General features: G+C 39.9%; 2 protein-coding genes across 4 annotated transcripts in view; both read right to left on the bottom strand.

Moving 5' to 3' along the window:
- mark1 (MAP/microtubule affinity-regulating kinase 1) overlaps nucleotides 1-15,420 on the bottom strand; it is a 59,867-nt gene extending 44,447 nt beyond the window's left edge. For 2 of the 3 annotated variants that reach the window (XM_084415948.1, XM_084415949.1), the window contains exon 1: nucleotides 15,054-15,412. In XM_084415948.1, the coding sequence (XP_084272074.1) occupies nucleotides 15,054-15,104 (51 nt within the window). In that variant the 5' untranslated portion in view covers nucleotides 15,105-15,412. Of the gene's footprint in view, nucleotides 1-15,053 lie in introns of all 3 variants that reach the window. The other variant, XM_084415950.1, reaches the window with a different exon arrangement.
- Nucleotides 15,421-19,978: 4,558 nt separating this feature from the next.
- Nucleotides 19,979-22,188, bottom strand: part of ptk7a (protein tyrosine kinase 7a) — a 53,314-nt gene continuing 51,104 nt past the window's right edge. Inside the window, exons 17-20 of the mRNA XM_084415947.1 lie at nucleotides 21,820-21,900; nucleotides 21,547-21,698; nucleotides 21,015-21,193; nucleotides 19,979-20,922 (exon numbers count right to left, since the gene is read on the bottom strand). Coding sequence (XP_084272073.1) covers nucleotides 20,762-20,922; nucleotides 21,015-21,193; nucleotides 21,547-21,698; nucleotides 21,820-21,900 — 573 coding nt within the window. The 3' untranslated portion in view covers nucleotides 19,979-20,761. The remainder of the gene's footprint in view (nucleotides 20,923-21,014; nucleotides 21,194-21,546; nucleotides 21,699-21,819; nucleotides 21,901-22,188) is intronic.

Below are 22,188 nucleotides of genomic sequence, written 5' to 3'. Positions count from 1 at the left end.
ATGGCATTTTCAAGAGAACTTTCAATATAATGTAAAGTAGGGTTGCAAAGTTTCAAGAAACTTTCCAGAATTTTTGGAAACTTTCCAGGATTTTGGGGAAATTTTCAGAAGGTTTCTGGAAATTTACCAATTTTCAGTCCCTTTGCAAGTCCCTAATCAAAGACAATTGGAAATGTTTGTCTCTTATTCAGTGATATAATTTTATTTGCCGCAACAAAAGCAAAACATATTTTCTTTACATCTTGAATACACGTTAAGAGTACCCATCCTAATCATTACTTTTATAAAGGTTTCTAAGCATATTTGTCAAGTCAGAAAGCTTTTTTTGAAATAACAGGAATTCCTAATTCATAAATATTAAGCTTTCGAAGAGTCGCACCACATGACATTGTACAGCCTTTCCTTGTCATTAAAACCTCAAATTATCTAAGATGTTTTTTGATCTTGACACACAATCATGAGGGTCTCCTGGGTCCTCTCTATGATATAATTTCCTGTTTTATGTTGTTGTTTTTTCTCTGCATGTTGGTTGCACCACAAAACATTCCTGGGTGTAAAGACATAACTTTCTTTTATGGATGTAATAGTATAAAATTTGGTTTATTTTCTATTTTTGCAGTTGAATAAGGAAACTGGCAGGTCTTAGTGATGTCTTGGATGAAAAACCATTTTTGACATCAATGCAAGCAGAATTCAACTTTGCAAAACGCAACCATTTATTCTCAAAAGGAAGACATTAAAACACGCATGCAGAGCTTTGATAAAAGACAACCTAATGCCAGGGAGGAATCTGGCCGCCCAAAATAACGGCAATGACAGCTTTCAGTCAGCAGAGATCTGGCGTCTCCCTGAGCAAACTCAACACGAAAAAAGTGTCTTTAACACTTCAAATCTGGCGTCTCCCTCTGCTCGTCCTGAGCACACTTCAACACTGCAGCCAAATCTGACTCCTAACCCTTATTTTTACACCGGCACCATTCAGACCGTGAGGTTTGTGGAATAAGTCACTCCTCAAGCCTCAAGAAACGAAACTAGGATCCACATTATCTTGCGTTTTGAGCCCAATGGCAGAAAGCCCAATGCAGGCCTTGACAATCAGCATTCAGTGTAACTGGTGAGTCAGCGAGGTATCGAATGATCCAAACACATGATACTGAACGCTGCCCAGGAGCAGATTTTGCACTTTCAGGAGGCTTATATACAGGCCCAACTCAATCACTCTGTAAATACTGCTCTTGAATTATTAGTATATGCACACTAGAATACTATCCTCATTCGCTCTGGTTAAATAATGCTTGTGTTGCGTATAATTTGACTAATTCCCGCAGCTTTCGCTCTCACATCAAAAGCGCCTCTCAAACAGCTTGTGAGTCACAAGTACCAAAATGAGTGGCTTACTGCGCTTAAACGGCCAAGTACACACAAAATGATGTCATGAATGATGAGTCTTGGTGAGTATATCAGTTAAACACAGTCAGTTTTGGAACCTAATTAGTTGAGAAAGATAACGCAAGTTGTGTAACAGTATATTGGACCCGTGCATAAACTCTTAAAGTGACAGCAGCCTAATAAACCTGCTGATGTCTGTCATGATGATAAACGAACAAAAGACAAATACAATCTCTCTCTGCTCTTGGCTGAATAACTTTTGTAACTTTAATTGTAAGCATTAATCTGTATTTAATTTTTACAATGAAGACTATCCAGTGTTATTGTACATTTGATTACTTTAATTTCCATAGTATTTCTTACCTGAATTCCCACCTGAAAAACTTAAAGTCGTGTTTACTTAATTTCTCTCTTTATTCTATTGCATTTATTTGCGCTGTTGTTTGAAATTTGTTTATTTGTTCTTATTTTATTACTGTCTTTTTAATAGTTTTTTATGAAAATAAAATGTTGCATTGAAGAAAGGTAGATTATTGTTTGCATATGTTGTCAAGTTTTGCTCTTTGAAAGAAAATGGGAATTGGCTGGTCACACTTTACAAAAAAAATAGGAAATCGGAATGGCCAAGATAATAGCAATCGGTGTATTTCTAGTAATATCAAACAACGCAAGATGGTTAAAATTATAATCAAGTACTTTGCATGTGCTTTAGTATAGTCTTTTTAATGTGACATTATTACAAAGTGCACTTTTTGAAAGTGTACTGAAGTGTGTTTAGAAACTTAGGGCCTGATTTTAACAATCGGCGCAAGTGCCCTAGTAACGTGATATCAAAAGTACACTTTTGCTAGTTTAACGACGGGATAAATGGTCGGCGCTCCCGGTGCATGGTCTAAAAGTGTTGTCACTATTCTCTTAATGAGTAATGGGTGTGTTTTGGACGTAACGTGAAATAAACCAATCAGAGTCTCATCTTCTATTCCCTTTAAAAGCCAGTTGCGCTCGCGCCACGGCGGATACGCTATTTACGTGATGGAATTTGCAAGCGGAAAAACTGAACGCGTCTCCAGAGACGAAACGGATCTGCTCGTGCGCAAGGTAAAAGCTGTGTGTGTGTGTGTGTGTGTGAGGTTAAAGCGAGACCATCTACAGGACAAGCCGGATTCCACCATATCTTTCTGTACACAATAATAATCTTTTACATTGTAATCCTTTTATTTTTCATATTTGGCAAGTTTGTGTGCTGCCGTGCGTCCCTGTGTGTAATAAGCAGAGTGTATGCACGTTGTGGACCCGCCTATAGGCGCATTTTACTAAATCGCTCTTTAAATAACAAAAAAAATATTGCTTGACTTTAGAGCAGGGTTCAGTAAGTCAATGGCTCAGTCTATTTCAGTTCCTCAAAATAGCAACGCTCCAACAATGCGCCTGAACACACACCTGGTTCTCAGACCAGCATCCCATGGGGCACAGATGAGCGCAAATGCATTTGCTATTTAAACAATGTGGCGCAGGACGTGAAAATGAAAACTGCGTCGGGCTGAAACTAGCAAAACACTTGTGTCGTCCCTGGAGCTGCATTGCTCCGCCTGTGTGATAGGGCCCATGGTCAAGAAAGTGCACTTAAGTGGCCTTTTATTTCATTAATATTATATTATCTGAAAGTAGTTTCTTTAAAATAAAATAAAAATATGCGAGCAGAACGAGGCCGGTGGTGTGACTGATGATGAGCGACTCCTGCGCGACGCCCCAGTCTCGTATCTCACGGAGGAGCGGATAAAGGAAGAGCGACGACAGTGAAGATCGAGAGAAGACAGCCCTGGATTAATGTTGTGTTGTGTTTCTGTTTTATTAGGCTATATGTTGCAGCAGTCGTCCGTGAGGGGCTGCTGTCTTTACTTTCATTTTGTATTGGTTTATTTTATTTTAAAGTATTTGAACGTACGCCGGCTCCCGCCTCCTTCTTCCCATAACAAAGAACTTTGCTACACACACGCATATATATATATATATATATATATATATACACACACACACACACACACACACACACAAGTATTACAAATAGATTTTAAGCACACTTCAAGTGCATATTCAACACAATTAATGCACTTCTTTTTCACAAGGTCATATTATATAGTGTCGACAGTTTAACGAGCTTTTCTCAGATTCTCTTAAAAATGTTGCTTCACCATGACCTTAGTTGACCTGAAACCTGACTGCAGAACTATGTCCAAAATCCTATTTCACTGAGATCATGTTATAATTATAATTAGAAAAAAATTAAATACATTTTTAATAAAACTGCTTTTTAATATTTAAATATTTACTTGTCCAAATTCAAGTCATGTGGTGCAATCAACTTCAAGAAAAAAAAAAAAGAGTTAAAACAGGAAATGATATCATAGAGATGACCCCCTGCAGACCCTCATGACTGTGTGTGTCGAGCTCTCTTAAAATAGCAGATAATTTGACCTTTCCATCACAAGGCAATGTTTAGATTGTTAAATGTCATGTAGTGTGACTCCACAACAACTTTCTGAAATGAAGATGTACACTCACGTTCATTCACGGTGTCAGGAAAATACAGTATGCTATTAGTTTGCCTTGATAGCTAGACTAAACTCCAGCTCTTCTTGAACCACCAACACAGATTTTTCCTTTTCTTTATCCTGGACACTTTTTGTTCATCAAAGACCCAAATATAAACACTGATACAAATAGCTCCAATTAAATTTCTATGGATATATTTTACCCAATATTTGTTTGTTTGTCCGTTCTAAGATCGGTTTGAGAAACCATCCATCAGTAAAGTTACAGCTACATTTCAGTTAGAGTTCTGCCATCTTTGTTTAATTTTCCGTCGATATGCCAGATTCCAGACGGACATCTTTGACTCTCAAAGCCTTCGGTTTGATTCTGCTGCGCTGCATCTAGAGAACGCACACTGTGTAAGGAAGGGCCCTTAGAAGGCAGCCAGGCAGCTCACTTGCTTTTGGAAGAGCGCTTAAGTTTGATCAGGAGTCACAGATGTTTCAAAAAACAAAATATCCTGAAGAAAAGAGAGAAGAAATGAAACTGAAGGCTTTCATGACACAGCGTCGGCATTCCTGGTTTAGCATGACAATGAACACACTGCCTTGGACACAACATTCCCACAAGGTACAACCTCCGTTTGCACATCCCCCCTCTCCACACACACACACACACACACGCTCGTTTCTTTAAAAGCACTCCCTTCTCTCGCAGCCTTCCCTCTCTTACGCAACTGTTGTAAAAGAGAAAGCCTTCCAATGCAAGCGCTCTCCAAAGCCATCTGACTCGCATTAGCTTTGATGATGATGATGGCTCTGTTCAATCTCTGCCTCACTTTCACTTCCATACTCTACCGTCTAAAGACGAAACATACGCAGATACACAAATGTAAAACACTGATTTCATGCATAATCGCATTCTCAAATGCAACACATTATGCACTGCATTCTCAGTGTGACCACAGGGGGAGCTAAGCGGCATTTTTCTATGGTCACTCTTGTCTTTTCTGACAACAGTCAAGTCCACTTGACGCAAAATTCTTATAGAAAGTACCAGCATTTGTACAACTTTAAGTGAAAGTACTGGAAGTGCTTTGGCGTAATGCGCATGCGTCGATCACCTGTGTATGCGTACATGTCGTATGGAGTATACTTTGAAGGGCTGTGTGTATAATTGCTAGCGTACGCGTAAAAAACACAGTGTACTTTGGACTTCAGAAGCTAAACAAGTTAGTTAAACATAGGGCTGCTACAACTAGTCATTGAAATGTATTATTATTGGCTTACACTTTATTTTACAGTGCTTACCTAAGAAAGTCCTGGTAGTGGTACTATAAGGTGGAGTGGAGGACACAGATTAAGCTTCCGCAATAAAAGTTCATGACCCAAGTTGTCCTAAACATGATGTGTGCAGTCTAATGCGTTGGAGACATGTTTTCCCAGCGCATAATGTAGTTATATCTAGTGGTCGACCGATATATCGCCAAGGCCAAAGTTTTTCTGATTGGCGATGTGTTGGAAGCGGGACTTTTATTTTGACGGCGCTCCGGACTTTTATTTTGACGGGCGGCGCTGAGAACACAGCGCTCACTCACATTCTCCATCTTCATTAGTTTACGATCTCTGTCAGTCATATCTAATACTTTGTTAGACAGAACTGGTAAACAAAGAAAGTAAATGGTATGCGAAGTAAGTAAAGTAAAGCGTTTGCGTTTATATTATTTGTAACAGAAAAGGCAAACAATCAGGCTAAAATACTTTATCATTTGCCGTCAACATTCAGCAAATGCGCATCTACGTCATTTAAACAAATCTCTGAATATCTAATAAACATTTAATTTCACAAACCTTGCAGATTTAATGGAATCCAGCTGTGATATCTTGTGAAGTGTGCATTACTGTCTGTAAGTGACGGTCGGTCCGTGCGAAGTGAGTGAATGCGAACAGAAGATCAGCTTCACAAGAGACGCGAGCGAAAACTTTAAATCCTTCATTTTGAAATATGCTGATATATAACCAGTTGCCAACTGTGTCATATTCATATCGTTTTCACTGCGCTGTGTGTAAAATTAGCATTACCTTGTCTTTATTTGAAAAAATATGATTACCAGCACGAAATTACCGGATTACTGAGTGCCCTGTTACAGTGTTTACCTTCTTTTTATTCACATATTCATATATTTCTAAACAATTACTTTGTGAAAAATACTGTAATAGGATTGCAGATTCAAGAAGATGTCATCTAAAGTATAAAAGCATGTTTATTTTAAAGATTTGTTTTCTAATTTATTTCTAATTTATTAAATATTGATTAAAATAAATATATATAAAAATATCGGCTTTATATCGGCCATCGGCCATCAAAAAACCAATATCGGTCGACCACTAGTTATATCCTTATCTGTAAATGTTACAAATTTCCATTTTGCGAGTATTTCCGAGTATTTCCATTTTGCACAGAGGTTCGTCCTCCTGACAGCAAGCGATTCTCCGTTAAACTTCGCAGACTTCACTGAAGTGTTGGGCAGGGTGTGGAATGGGTTTTTTCCCATTAAAATAAATAAACTCAGGCTTTTTATCCGATTAATCGAGGAATAATCAAGCGATTAATCCATTAACTCTTTCCTAGATAACACACGTCATACTGTCTGTAGCTGAATAAACAGAAGACTGAAATGCTTTGAATGATTTATTAAATGTTTTTCAGATTTATTTTAGCCATTTTTGCCTTTTATTAGGATAGGACAGTAGCTCGACAGGAAGTGAGGTGGGAGAGAGAGAGAGGGGGGACGGGATCGGGAAAGGTCCACGAGCCGGGACTCGAACTCGGGTCGCCCGAAGCACAACGGCGCTACATGTCGGCGCATCTGCCCACGAGGCTATCGACAGATTGATTTAATACATGTTGTCTTTTGTTGGACAAGAGGTTCATAAATGCTTTTTCAAATGCACGTTATAAGTGACTCAAACTCGCAGTGCTTTCAGGTGGAGCAGCGTTTACTGAGCCGTACTTCACTGACAAGCTGCGCATCAAAAAATAATCGCAGCCTTTGCGATTTCATAATCACAAGAATCCAAAGCGACATTTCATGTTAATTGTGATTAATCATGCAGCTCTAATATAAAATAATCGAAACTTGCGAGCGCAGAAAGAGGAAAATTTTGAAAGTTTGAAATTTTGCTTTTTTTTACATGAAACTTGCCTACATTCCCACATTTCATATATTGAGATATTCATATAACAAAATATTCTGGGGGCCATTAAATTTTTGTGAAAATCACATCAAAATATACTCATGAATATATTCAAAATAATAGTTAGTCGCAGTCTTACAAAAGACAAATCAAAAGCAGCATGTGGGACACCTTTTTGTATCGTTTCTTCTGAATTTCAAATTCAGTAAAAGGTCAAATCACGCATCTGTCACTTTTGAGTACTCGGGTCCGTCGCTGACGCATGTTAAAGCACAACATGCTAATGCCTTCTCATCTCTAAACTCATCCCCAGGCCACAGAAGCTAATACTCCTTCACCTCACTGAGCACTGAGGTTTGCAACCATCAAAATAACACAAGAATGCTTCAGTGAGGTCAGCAGGGACTTGCGTAGAGCGTGTTTTTGGCTTTAGGGTCCCGTCCAGACTGTCTCATCAGTCTAGTGGTGTGAGTTCAGATATACGGATAGCAAAGGTCACACTACTGGCTTCTGATTTGTTCTTAAGCAAACAATGAAAGTCAATAGAGAGATCACTTGCACAATTTACAGAACTATTATCTTTCCCAAGTGTGTTGAAAATACACAGCCTAAAGGTATCAGACCAACAAATGTCAACAAACGTTGCTTTTCATCAAATTCACTGTGTCCATACTTCATAAAAGGGGGTGTGCAGAGCAGTCCAATATCTAATCCACATGGTCCTATTAATATCAGACACAGATGTGGGTGTCCTTCATTTGGTTGATGACAAAAAATGTAATACATTTTCTTTCTCTTTGTATTTTTTTTAATCAATATGGTAAAAAATTATCCTATTCAAATCAATCTGATACATAAGTTATGAGGTAAAAATGAGGATAAGTGAGGTAAAAGTAATCTGAAAGTAATCAGATTATATGACCCTAAATGTGTAATGTATTACGTTACTACAATTTATATAATGTAATCTGTATTCAGTAATAAACTACAATTTGTAAGTAATCTCCCCATCACTGTATACATTAAGGGGACAATCTTGTTTTTAACTGATTTACACTTTTTTTTGTTTTAATATGTAACTTGACCTATAAAGTTATTATAAGGTAAGATGTTTCTTAAGGATTGTGCCTTTATTATAAGTTAGCATGCATGATAACACCGTGACCACACCAGACGCGACGCAACTATGCTAGGGGTGTAACGATACCCTCATGTCACGATACGATACATATCACGATACTGAACACACAATACGATACACATCACGATACTGAATTCACGATTCGATACATATCATGATACCGAACTCATGATACGATACATATCACGATACCGAACTCACGATACGATACATATCACGATACCGAACTCACGATTCGATACATATCACGATACCGAACTCACGATTCGATACATATCACGATACCGAACTCATGATACGATACATATCACGATACCGAACTCAAGATACGATACATATCACGATACCGAACTCACAATTCGATACATGTCACGATACCGGACTCAAGATACGATACATATTACGATACCGAACTCACGATACGATACATATCACGATACCGAACTCACGATACGATACATATCACGATACCGAACTGAAATACGATACATATCACAATACCGAACTCACGATTCGATACATATCACGATACCGGACTCAAGATACGATACATATCACGATACCGAACTCACGATACGATACATATCACGATACCGAACTCACAATACGATACATATCACAATACCGAACTCATGATACGATATTATTGCGATACTCAAAGACATATGGTAAAAGGTTAACAAAAAATGTACTGTTGATTAAAATGCTAAATTTGGCATTTCATTGTGTGTAAATGAATAGGCTTGGACTTAGTGCTGAAACCCAAAGCACAGGACAATAGAGACGCCAGAATAACAATATTCATGATTCTGAAGCTGAAAATACAGGATTATTTCAGACGAATATGTTTGCACTCGGTCACTGACTAGATATATTTAAAATAATGTAAGCCACTTTTTACTGGTAACATCAGACATTTGGCATTATCAGGCCCACAAATATTCCCCCATTGCATTATTATACATTATATTCAACATTATATACAGTAGTTTAATGTAGTACTGACACTAAAACTCTCTAAACTTGAATTTTTTCAGGCAAAGTAATTTACCTTTTGAGTGAAATATCCACGATACATATTGTTGCATTTTTGTATTGCGATACATTGTGACACGATATATTGTTACACCCATATGGGAAACTATAAAAATCACAGCCAATCAGAAGAGGAATATTGAATATAACATCATACGTTATTAAAAATACAAACTGAGTTGCAATTGTTGTCATAGAATACACTTGTCTAATAACAATGAGTTGACAATTTGAACGTTCTTGTTCACTTTTATTTATTTTGAAGATCTGAGGGGAGTTGCTTTCAGTACGGCTATAAAAAACACACAAAATGATATTCAAACTCACACAGAAGCTTTCAACATTAAATAAAGCACATAAACAGTACCTGAGATTATCATACTTTCTGTTGGAGAGTGTTTCAAAGCAGCTTTACAGAGATCACAGGAAAATAATGCAACAAAGTTTGTTTCTAGAAGAAAATAGCGTCACAGTCCAGCTTAAATAAGTTCAGTAGTTTTTGTTGTAAAAAAGTTATTAATTTAGTTCATTTATATATATATAGCCGCTCTGGAGAATACCGTGATGTCATCGTCCAGCTCAGGGGTGTGTTTCCCGAAAGCATCGCTAGCCAACTATGGTCGCAAGTTCTGTCGTTTTCAGCAGTTCAACGAGTCTGTGTTTCCCGAAGCCATAGTGCTAACGAACATTCGCAAACAGCATCGCAACGTTGTGTGTTTGGAGCGACAGCTCTCGACCTGTGGTTAGAAGCAGAGTTTCTAGTTTGCCTTCTGGCTTGATTTAGTCCACTGGAGGCAAGTTGAAATGAGAACCCAAATGCAATTTACTAACAAAACGTGATCAAAAAAAGGCATGAGGAGGCATGAAACTGGAAACTCAGAACAAGAACAAGAACAAGAACAAGAACAAGAACAAGAACAAGAACAAGAACAAGAACAAGAACAAGACAGGAACCCTTCAATACTCGACCAAGACATAGGGCAAACATGAGGGCTTAAATACACAGACTAATTACAAGACAAGGAACACCTGTGAACAATGGTCAGACGATTACTAACCAATGACAAGACACGTGGCAGAATCATATGACAAACAGGGAATCACATGACAACACACAGAAACATGACAATGACAAGAACAAGAAACAAAACCCAAAACATGACATGTGGACTCAATAAATCCTTATCTTGAGCAAAATAAGCAAGCTGACATTCAGATCTATATCTTTTATTTAGAATACACACAAATGTAATTTACGTCTTTTAGTTTGTCAAGAGATTTAAATCGTCGTTTTTGAAGAGTGTGCATGTGTGAACGTGCTCTACTATGTTAGAATGAGCCTATGATTCAATCTGGAAATAAAGCAAAATATGAGAAAACTGAGAATTAGTCGTCAGATGGCATGTCCGTAATTTATAGCAAAACATCTAGCGTTAATTCGATCTCAAACAGATTCATTAAAAGAAGTTATTACTCCAACACCTGCGTGACATCATTAACCAACGTGGTTGAACGACCAATTTGCGACAATACGGTTTCGGGAAACAGTCGTGACGAGCTAGTTGATTTCTCCAACGATGCGTCGTACTATGGTAGTGAAGAAGCGAGTAACAGCGAGTAACAGCGGTGTACAGGAAACACACCCCTGTTCAGTTCTCATATAATGCTGTCAGTGCAGGAAGATCAATAATATTGTTGAATATTAAATGTCCCCAGCTAAGCAAGAACTGAAGGCAAAAGCTGAAAAGTTGATTATGAATTGTTGCATTAATCGGCCAAATAGTCGAGTAATTGTTCAAGCAATAGTTAGACTAGTCAATTACCAAAACAACACTGTTGCAGACAGTCCTTCTCTTCAACTCCTGTTTTCACCTACTTGCTGTTCATTCTCCAGATTCACACACACACACACACACACACACACACACACACACACACACACACACACACACACACACACACACACACAGCAAGGATTCGAGAGAGTGTGTTATAGTTGGACAGCTGCATTGATTATAACAGAGAGAAGTGCACTGATATCCAAACCCCCTTTGACCTCTGCCAGGACAGCGCTTTACGACACACTCATTCCTGTTACACACACATCAGCCCGACAAACTCATTCCCGACACACTCATTCCTGTTACACACACATCAGCCCGACACACTCATTCCCGACACACTCATTCCTGTTACACACATCAGCCCGACACACTCATTCCCGACACACTCATTCCTGTTACACACACATCAGCTCGACACACTCATTCCTGTTACGCACACATCAGCCCGTCACACTCATTCCTGTTAAGCACACATCAGCCCGACACACTCATTCCTGTTACGCACACATCAGCCCGACACACTCATTCCTGTTACGCACACATCAGCCCGACACACTCATTCCTGTTACGCACACATCAGCCCGTCACACTCATTCCTGTTCCGCACACATCAGCCCGTCACACTCATTCCTGTTACACACACATCAGCCCGACACACTCATTCCTGTTACGCACACATCAGCCCGTCACACTCATTCCTGTTACGCACACATCAGCCCCATCACACTCATTCCTGTTCCGCACACATCAGCCCGTCACACTCATTCCTGTTACGCACACATCAGCCCGACACACTCATTCCTGTTACGCACACATCAGCCCGACACACTCATTCCTGTTACGCACACATCAACCCGACACACTCATTCCTGTTACGCACACATCAGCCCGACATACTCATTCCTGTTACGCACACATCAGCCCGTCACACTCATTCCTGTTACGCACACATCAGCCCGACACACTCATTCCTGTTACGCACACATCAGCCCGACACACTCATTCCTGTTACGCACACATCAACCCGACACACTCATTCCTGTTACGCACACATCAGCCCGACATACTCATTCCTGTTACGCACACATCAGCCCGTCACACTCATTCCTGTTACGCACACATCAGCCCGACACACTCATTCCTGTTACACACGCATCAGCCCGACACACTCATTCCTGTTACGCACGCATCAGCCCGTCACACTCATTCCTGTTACACACGCATCAGCCCGTCACACTCATTCCTGTTACACACACATCAGCCCGACACACTCATTCCTGTTACGCACACATCAGCCCGACACACTCATTCCTGTTACGCACACATCAGCCCGACACACTCATTCCTGTTACACACACATCAGACCAACACACACTCATTCCTGTTACACACACATCAACCCGTCACACTCATTCCTGTTACACACGCATCAGCCTGACACACTCATTCCTGTTACACACGCATCAGCCCGTCACACTCGTTCCTGTTACACACACATCAGCCCCTCACATTCATTCCTGTTACACACACATCAGCCCGACACACTCATTCCTGTTACGCACACATCAGCCCCACATCAGCCCGTCACACTCATTCCTGTTACGCACACATCAGCCCGTCACACTCATTCCTGTTACGCACACATCAGCCCGTCACACTCATTCCTGTTACGCACACATCAGCCCGACACACTCATTCCTGTTATGCACACATCAGCCCGACACACTCATTCCTGTTACGCACACATCAGCCCGACACACTCATTCCTGTTACGCACACATCAGCCCGACACACTCATTCCTGTTACACACACATCAGCCCGTCACACTCATTCCTGTTACACACACATCAGCCCGTCTGCAACTTCAGGCTCAGTGAGAAAAGACAACAGCGAATGCAAACCAGGACCCAATATCTGATGACCAACTCAAACTCTTCTTCTTACGGCTTGTAATCCCACATCAGAATTTATATCATGATCTCACTGCATTCAAAATGAGGTGTCTGCAACACCCATAATGCACTGCAAGGGTTAGTCATCATTTACTCGCCCTCACGCCGTCACAAACCTGTATGACTTTTCATCTTCTACAGAACACAAAGAAGATATTTGATAGTTTGAGGTAACTGCTAGAAACATATTTTTTCTCAGAACTGCGATGCATTGTTCATACCGGTAATGTTACAACTTCTCATGCCTTAAAATTCCCAGAACTGATTTACCGGTATTTTAGGAAAGGGCCCGTTCACACATGATCTTTAAATGGCATTTAACATGCAGTAACTTGAAATGCGATAACATGGTGATGTCCAGAGGTGATGCCAGCGATCACTGATTCAGCACTAAAGACAAACCCAGACGACCTCGGAGCGTTCCTCTGCTTTTCATTAATCACAGCCTGTAATTACATGATCGAGTCAACAGCCCCTGTGCGACCATTATCAGCCAGACATAGAGATTCTCCCACAGGCCACAGACCTGAGACTAACTGAGTGTCTCGCATCACTGCAGGATCTCAACAATACCAGTGCAGGAATCCTTTACATAATCTGAGCTCTGCAGGCCTATAACCCGAGATGACTTTAAGCCCACGGGAACATAAGACTTTACACGGCCTCTTTTCTCCAATAACTCCCTGATCAAGATCCTTCCCGAATGATCATTCCTCTAGGAGTGAAGAGCTTTTGTGCATCAAAAATGCAAAAATAAATCCCAAAACCACACTGCGTTTTCCTCGTGTTCTCAAATCACATTCAGTTCGGGAGAGAGCAATATTTCTGCCAGGCCAATTAAAAAGATTTAAGAGCTCAGACCAAAGTGGAATATCTTCATTAAATTTGGTGGGGGGAAATGGATGGCTTCTGAAGACTAGGAATATAGCACACTTTTATGGTGATTATTCTGTCCTTTTGGAGAATAATGTAATAGTATGTAAAAGAGTTGCGTATGTATACTAGCCTAGATACTACATTTGTTTAAAACTTCACGACCATTAAAAAAGTATGTTCTATGGATGTGTGTAGGAATGTAATTTGGACGATGTAGCCTAGTAGATCACCCAGGTACTTTTGCCTATTCTTTTATGAATACTATACATCCTACTTGTTATACTACACATAGTACATACTACACATTATTGTTATCCAGTTGTGTACAGTTGTGTCGTGTAGCCCCACCCACGGTTAAATCTCATTGGTCCAAATTCACGCTGAAATATTAATCGCTAGAAACAAAGTCAAGTAAATTGTCATTTTCGGGTAAAATTTTCCTTCATGTGTTCACTACCCTTGTGTCAGCCTGTAAATCTACCAAAAGCTTTGTCAGTGGATAATAAACAATGCGTATTATAATATATATATATATATATTTTTTTATGAAGTACACTGTAAAATAACTGTATTTTATTCCAGTATTGTTTTTCCTACATCCCTTTTGCTGTCATTAAACTCTATGAAGCATAACTGTTCATCCTGAAAACCCTTATTAAGTAAACAGTAGAGTAGGCCCACCAAGCTTATTACATATTAATTACAATGTAGTAAACAGTGTTGAAATTGGTGCCGGGACGTTGAAGCATGAGGTGGGACAGATGATGGGATAACATGTGATGTGATGAGGATCATCACTGTGCTGAATGTTTAACCCAGGACATGGAGGCATCATATACACCTGAACGTCCCTGACCATTATGCACAGCTATAAAGCAGATATAGCTCTATTAACGGCTTTAAATTAACACTAGATATGACTATCAAACCTTCAGAAGGCAAACGAGCATATATTCAACCAATCCGGCTTATTAAAGCATTAAACGCTTGTGTAAGCGTCAGCTAAAACACAAGGACGCAACCGAGCACAGATGCATTGTAATCATGAATATTCATGCAGACTGATATGTTGTATCATTGACTTACATTCTCGGCGTCGCGCTCGTTGACGGTGGGCAATGGCGTTCTGGTCGACATCTTGTGTTTACAGGCCGCGCGCTCCGCACCGGCGCTTAGCGAAGATAACGCGGAAGATACAGATATCTGAGCCCGCTTCACACCGGCATGTCTCCTGGCCTTCAACCTACGACTATAACATGCACATATCCAGCAGGAGCGGCCCGCGTCAGCGCGTCAGCCGCGGGCGATACAGAGAGAGAGAGACGGAGCGAGCGCGACGCTGCGGATGCGCGGACAGGACGAGTGTGTGCGTGCGCGCGCGCGTGTGTGTGTGTGTGGAGCTCAGGCTCCTGCATTGATCCACCCTGATAGAAACACACACACACACACACACGGAGGGGGAGGACAATGATAGCGCTCAGTGCTTCTGTCTTAAAATGATCAATGCAGCTATTTAAGTGTTAAACGCCTATTTACTATAAATAATTCGTTTTATAATATCACTTGCAGAAGCTTTGTCATGGCAAGCCCTATATTGCCAAATTATTTGAGACTATAGTGTGTGGGAAAAGGGCATGAACCTATATACACTGTTGAAATGTTCTGTCTCTTAAAATAAGCAGGACACTATAATATGCTTGTCCACATTTGATCTACACCACCACCTAACGGCTTTAAAACAGTACTGCAAAAAAAAGTATAATGCTAGATATAGCACAACAATGTAAGAATAACTAAGTCTAAATTTCTTAATCATGTTTCATTTAAATTGTATGTTGGAAACACATTAACTAGATTCTGAATAAAACATCCTCCACACCGCCAGGGGGAGCCGTCATATGAGTTTTAGAAAGTGTGCAACAATTTTAGCAGAAAAAAAATGCTGATTTAGGAGTAGCACACTTAAAGTAATAGTTCACACGCACAAAAAGGAAATTTTGTCATCCTTTACTCACCCTCAAGTCGTTCCAAATCAGTATGAGTTCCTTGAACACAAAAGAAGAAACTTTGAAGTATGTTGGTAATCAAACAGTTGAGTCGACGGTAGCCATTGACTTTCATAGTAGGAAAAAAATACAATACATCAACTGTCTGGTTACTGACTGACAGTATTTCTTCAAAATATCTTCGTTTGTGTTCATACAGGTTTGGAACAACATGAGGGTGAGTAAATGATGATAAAATTTTAATTTAAATTTTTGGGTGAACTATCCCTTTAAAATGTCTGCCTTGTTACAAAATAATATAAAACCAGTGGTAAAACATCTTTTCACGACTTTTCCTGTAACGCGAACAGTGGAGCGTTGGCGTCACTGTCTGAAGCTCACTCACTCAGCTCAGAGATCCACTCGTTGACGATCACACGCTGATCTGATTGGTTACAAGGTAGTTTGTAATTAATCGGAATTTTCTAATTATAGACCAATATCATTACTTCCACAGCTCTCTAAAATTCTGGAGAAGTTATTTGCGATTAGATTGAATACATTTCTAAATGAATTTGCTACAGCAATTATGGAACTAACTGAAGAAATCACCAATGCTATAGACAAAAAGCACTATTTAGTAAGCATCTTTGTGGATCTTCAAAAAGCGTTTGACACGCTGGACCACAAGATATTGTTGCATAAATTATATAAATATGGTATCAGAGGTGTGGCACACCAATGGGTTACCAGCTATTTAAAAAACAGAAGTCAGTTTGTTGAAATTGACAACATAAAGTCTAAAAATTGTAACATGACTTGCGGGGTACCACAAGGATCGGTCCTAGGACCTATACTTTTTATCTTCTATATGTAAATGACATTGTGTCTGTGTCTCAGTTACTTAGGTGCATTCTGTTTGCGGATGACACCACTTTATTCTATTCAGGAAAAAATATAAAAGATGCCCTACAAATCGCAGAGAATGAATTTCAGAAGATTATGAAGTGGTTCAATGCCAATAGATTGTCCCTAAATATCAGCAAAACTAAATGTATGATATTTTGTAGGAAATATGTCGAGAAACGTCATTGTTTATTAACGGGTTAGAAATTGAAAGGGCACATGAGATTAAGTTTCTAGGTATTATGATTGACAGACATTTGACATGGAAATCACATATTGATAATATCAAAGTAAAGGTATCCCAAATAATAGCTGTGCTGCATAAAGTTAAAGATTCTCTAAATAAGAATGCATTGTTTTTGTTGTATAACTCATTGATTGTTCCATATCTTACCTATTGTGTGGGGAAGTGCCTGCAAAACATACATTAATCCAATTTTACTTTTACAGAAAAGAGCGATTAGAGTTACCAGTGGAAGTGGATACAGAGATCCAACTAATTCATACAACTAAAAACACTGAAATGTAATGAATTAGTAGAGTATAACCTTCTAAAAACCATGTATAAAGCTCATCTGGAAAGTATACCAAACAATTTGCAAAACAGATTCACCAAGAGGAAAAGTAGATATGAACTAAAAGGGTTTTACAAAACCCAGGTTCCAGTCGGCTGTGAAGGAACAATGTGTCACAATCAAAGGAGTCAGTTCGTGGAGCAGTCTGGAATCTGGATTGTAAAATTAAAACTTCTAAGTCCATTTATGTGTTTAAGAAGTATGTTAAATTATCAATGTTGCAGAAATATAATCCTGCGGAGTAGCAGATCAACTTTATTGATGTACTTTTGTGTTTTGATGTCTTAGAAAAAGAGACGGCTGCACGAGACAGCTCAAATGAACTGGAATTGTAAATGATTTTGTGTTGATAGGGGGGCAGACATTATGAGTTTGACTTCTTTCTGCTCCTTTTCATTCATGTTAAATGCTGTTGTTGCATTTGTTTAATAAAAAAAAAAAAAAAGTGACGTCAGAAACACCAGCGATTTCGAACCGTGTTTTTGAGACTGTCTTTGGTTCACTGCAGGTTTAAGCAGAAAATACTCAGCAATGGTGTCGACTTATGAATTTACACATGGTTTCACTTAAAGCATATTAAAATCACCACATAGACACAACATTAAAAAGTTGATTTTCAATGTATACTTGATTTGCTGTATATCGGAGTGAAACAGCTCATGAACAAGAACAAATGTATTTCCTTCAGAGAATGAGAAACTCCAGCCCTCACTTCTTTGAACATGAGCACTTCAGAGAGAATAGAGTCCAGCTGCAGTTTCAGTGTGGAATGAGAAGTGCAACCGCTACCGCCACCAGAGGGAGTCAGTGAGCTCAACTCATAGAAGCCTATACTGTCCTGTCTGAACATGAGGACGGTAAAGCCATGGTAGTGACCCTGAGTTTATGTGCACATAATAAGATACTGTTAGCCAGTTAACAGGTTTTAAAGAGCACTTATTATGCTTTTTCCATCTTCATCTTACTTTAGTGTGTAATGTTGCTGTGTGAGCATGAAAAAGCTCTGCAAAGGCAGTTATTCTCTATATCAGTGTCAGTGTTTCTGAACTCCCTGAAACGCCTCCATTGTAGTCTTAAGTTTTCTTCCAGGTATGAACACGTTACAATATTCCTCATTTAAATAATTCCCACCCAAGGCATAGGCAAAATAAGGGGGCGGGGCCTGGCTGATTGTTAGCAGGCTGCAAAGAAGTGTCTGAATTCTCAGGGCTCATAAAAGAGTAGGCAAACGTACCCGGATTACCTACTACTACCAGTGAGATTCTGAAGTGTTGATACGATCAGAGCCCGTCTATGGAGAGCCTGGCCACTCCCTATTAAGTCCTATTGTACCGAATTTTGGTTGTAGTTCCACCAGAGCTCCACTGGGGGCGATCGCCCATGAGTGCAACATGAATGGGAGTCTATGGAGCTAGACGGCTAAATGTGTCTCTTTCACCCGATTGCCGTTGAGAAATCTTAGATTTGATTGTAGGTTTTGCAAGTTCAACATGGGTTTTAGGTCGAAAGTTGAATGAACGAGTACTTATGTCCTTTCGATTTCTTACAGGTTGAGTTGTTGTTGCCCATAACACGCTAGCATTCTGCTAATGAACGCTGATTGGTCAGTGAAGGACTGATTACGACCAGAGATACCGCTTGATGGTCTTTTAAAACAAAACAAAAACTCTTCTAGCACGTGTGTTTACCTGTGTCGGCTGTGTTGTCGATGCCTCGAGTCGAGAGGAAAGAAAGTGCCGAGCGCGAAAGCACCAAAGTGACTGAAGGATTGCCGTAAAGCAGTATCTCTGGTCGTACGATGTGTATGACGTCATTGACATTTTAGTGACTCTAAAAAATCTAACACCCAGCAATGTGTAATTTCTTTGCATCTCCTTTCGAATACAACATTCAAATTACTAGACAAAAAATTATATCCTGAGAAAAGTGGATTTTGAGGGGTATAGCGCCATAGACCTCCAGTCATTCTGCACTCGTCCTGTGAGCGCCCTCATGTGGAGCCAGAGTGGAACTGCAACCAGTTCAGTTCAGTGAATGTAGTACGTCCAGATTACACTCATACTACACACACTTAACTATATAGAACATACTTTTTTTTTAGCAGTCGTGAATTAATTACTTATTCAAAATAAGTAACTACTCGAGAGTATGTGATTTCAGACACAGCTGCAATTTAGTTTTTTTTATTAAACTGGCGGTTATGGTAATTAGGGGCGGGACATTTCCTAAAAGCACTCGAAGCGCTTGACCAATCACAACACACTGATCCAGCCGACCAATCAGAGCACAGTGTGCTTTTCAGAAGGAGGGGCTTCATAGAGACAGGAACTAAACAGAACGTTACTGACAGACTGGGAAGAGAGGAGCTGCAACAACGGAGAATACGGGGAAAATAAGGTGTTTCTGAACATTTAAGCATGAAATCTTTCAAGTAGAGCCCAAATAACAAAATCAAGACTTTGTAAAAGGTCCCTTTTAAATGTTCATTGTTACATTTGGTTAAACAAATAATAATTACATCACATGAAATCAAACAAGCTTTGTTAAAAGTGAAGTTTTATTGCAACAGCAGAGTATGCGACAGAAGTTTTTGTTCACTTTTTACCCCAGAGTCAAGAATACCTCTGGCCTTTTATAGAAACCGATATGTAACGTGTGGGTAGCAATTACAAGATAAAACACTGGACTCTTACTAAGCAATAAAACACTATAAATGTATATATATATAAAAAAACAAAACATTCAAGGCATTTCCAAGTCGTAACATACAGCATACTAAAAAAAAAAAAAAATCAAGACATCCTTCATTTTACAGGCACTTGAAATTTGAACTCGATGACAAAGTCATTTTATAAACATGGTTTTCTCAACAGTTGTTTCTATGAGTACTTCTGAATTATATATATATATATAAAAAAAAGGCTTAACTCATAAACATCATTAAAAAAAAGTCATATAAACAGTACCTTTCTGTACATTGAACAAACAGGACCTTTTAAATAAATTAAGAGGCTCCCGAGACAATCCTTCTAAAATATAAAATTGGTCAGTGCATGGTTTGGTATTACAAACGCACCATTTACTACATTTCTTCGTTTTGAGTGGGCAAACTCAAACTGAGAAGTGATAGACAAACCCCGTTAAAAACCAAATGTTGGAGGAACCTTCTAAAACATTTTATTAAACATATACAGTATATATATATATATAAAAAAGGAAGAGATGGTTGATAATAAAACAAGTCTTTTTTCTCGAGACAAGACACTTGAATCAGAATTTTTGTGGTGGAGGGTTTTTCCATCATGGCTTGACGGATGATCCGGTCCTCTCAGACTTTGCTTTCGGAGGGCAGATCGCTGAGGGCGCAGGTGATGTCGCTGAAAGACAGTCTGTCTTTGGGACTGGCGGCCCAACAGCGCACCATCAGCTTGAACACGCGAGATGGACAGCCCTGAGGAGGAGACAGCTTCAGCTTGCCTTCCTGCAGAGCTACAGACACACAAACACACGCAGTCAGGGACCAAACACAGCCATGAGCCAATCTGCAACCCATCTCGCTTGTTCACGAGACTATCCCACACCTTCTAGGACTTTATCATCAGATAGATCAGCGTACGGCAGCTCCCCGAAGCTGAAGACCTCCCACATGAGCACTGCGAACGACCACACGTCCGTCTTGGTGGAGAAATCGTCATCAAACACGGCTTCGGACGGCAGCCAGCGCAGAGGAATCCAGGACTGGCGATAATGGTAGTACTCGCTGTGTGGAAACAGACACACAAACACAAAAGAAACAATGATGACTGTCACCACAAGGGGGAGCAGTGCACGTGAAGTGCACAATCGTTACAGGCAGGGTTTGAAATGAACACCCGCCAAATACGGGTAAAAATCAACTGCGGCGTTCATGACCATTAAGTTTACTCACTTTGCTGAGGAAGTTCATGTAAGCCAAATATATATATATAGTAGAAGTTCCGAATGGCCGGTTACTTAAGTAGCCAAATAGCCCGGTGAGTGAAATAGTTACTTTCAAACCCAGATCACAGGACAATCCTTCATTCCTCGTTTCATAAAACTGGAAGTCGTGGCTCTGGCTGTGTTTAACTGTACCTGTTGTAGACGTCTTTGCTGAGGCCCAGAGCGGACACTTTAATCTGGCGTTTGGCGGAGATGAGGCAGTTGCGAGCGGCCAGGTCTCGGTGGACGAAGCGCTGGTTGGACAGGTGCTCCATCCCTCGAGCGACCTGCAGACACACCGACACCTGGTGGCAGAGAGAGAGTGGGTTCGGTCCTGGTGTGTGTGTGTGTGTGTGTGTGTGTGTGTGTGTGTGTGTGTGTGTGTGTGTGTGTTTATATGAGAGACGAGAGATAGTTATTTATTACCTTTTGTTTGGTGCTGAGCGGCTGGACTTTGACTTTCTCATCTTTGCTCTTGGACACTTTCAGATACTGCTTCAGATCACCCTGAAAAATCACACACAGCAGAATTAAACCAAACCAGGAGAAACGCTTCTCAGGAAGTAATATTTCAATCCCCACTTCAAAATACAACTAGAATAAAACCATTCGTCACAGACAGATAGACAGACAGACAGACAGACAGACAGACAGACATGTAGACAGATAGATAGATAGACAGACAGACAGACAGAAAGACAGACAGACAGACAGACAGACAGATAGATAGACAGACATGTAGACAGACAGACATGTAGACAGACGATTGATAGACAGACAGACAGACAGACGATT

Source organism: Rutilus rutilus (assembly GCF_951802725.1).
Source record: "Rutilus rutilus genome assembly, chromosome: 8".
NCBI classification, from domain to species: domain Eukaryota; kingdom Metazoa; phylum Chordata; class Actinopteri; order Cypriniformes; family Leuciscidae; genus Rutilus; species Rutilus rutilus.
This window is presented reverse-complemented; position numbering and strand designations above follow the sequence as displayed.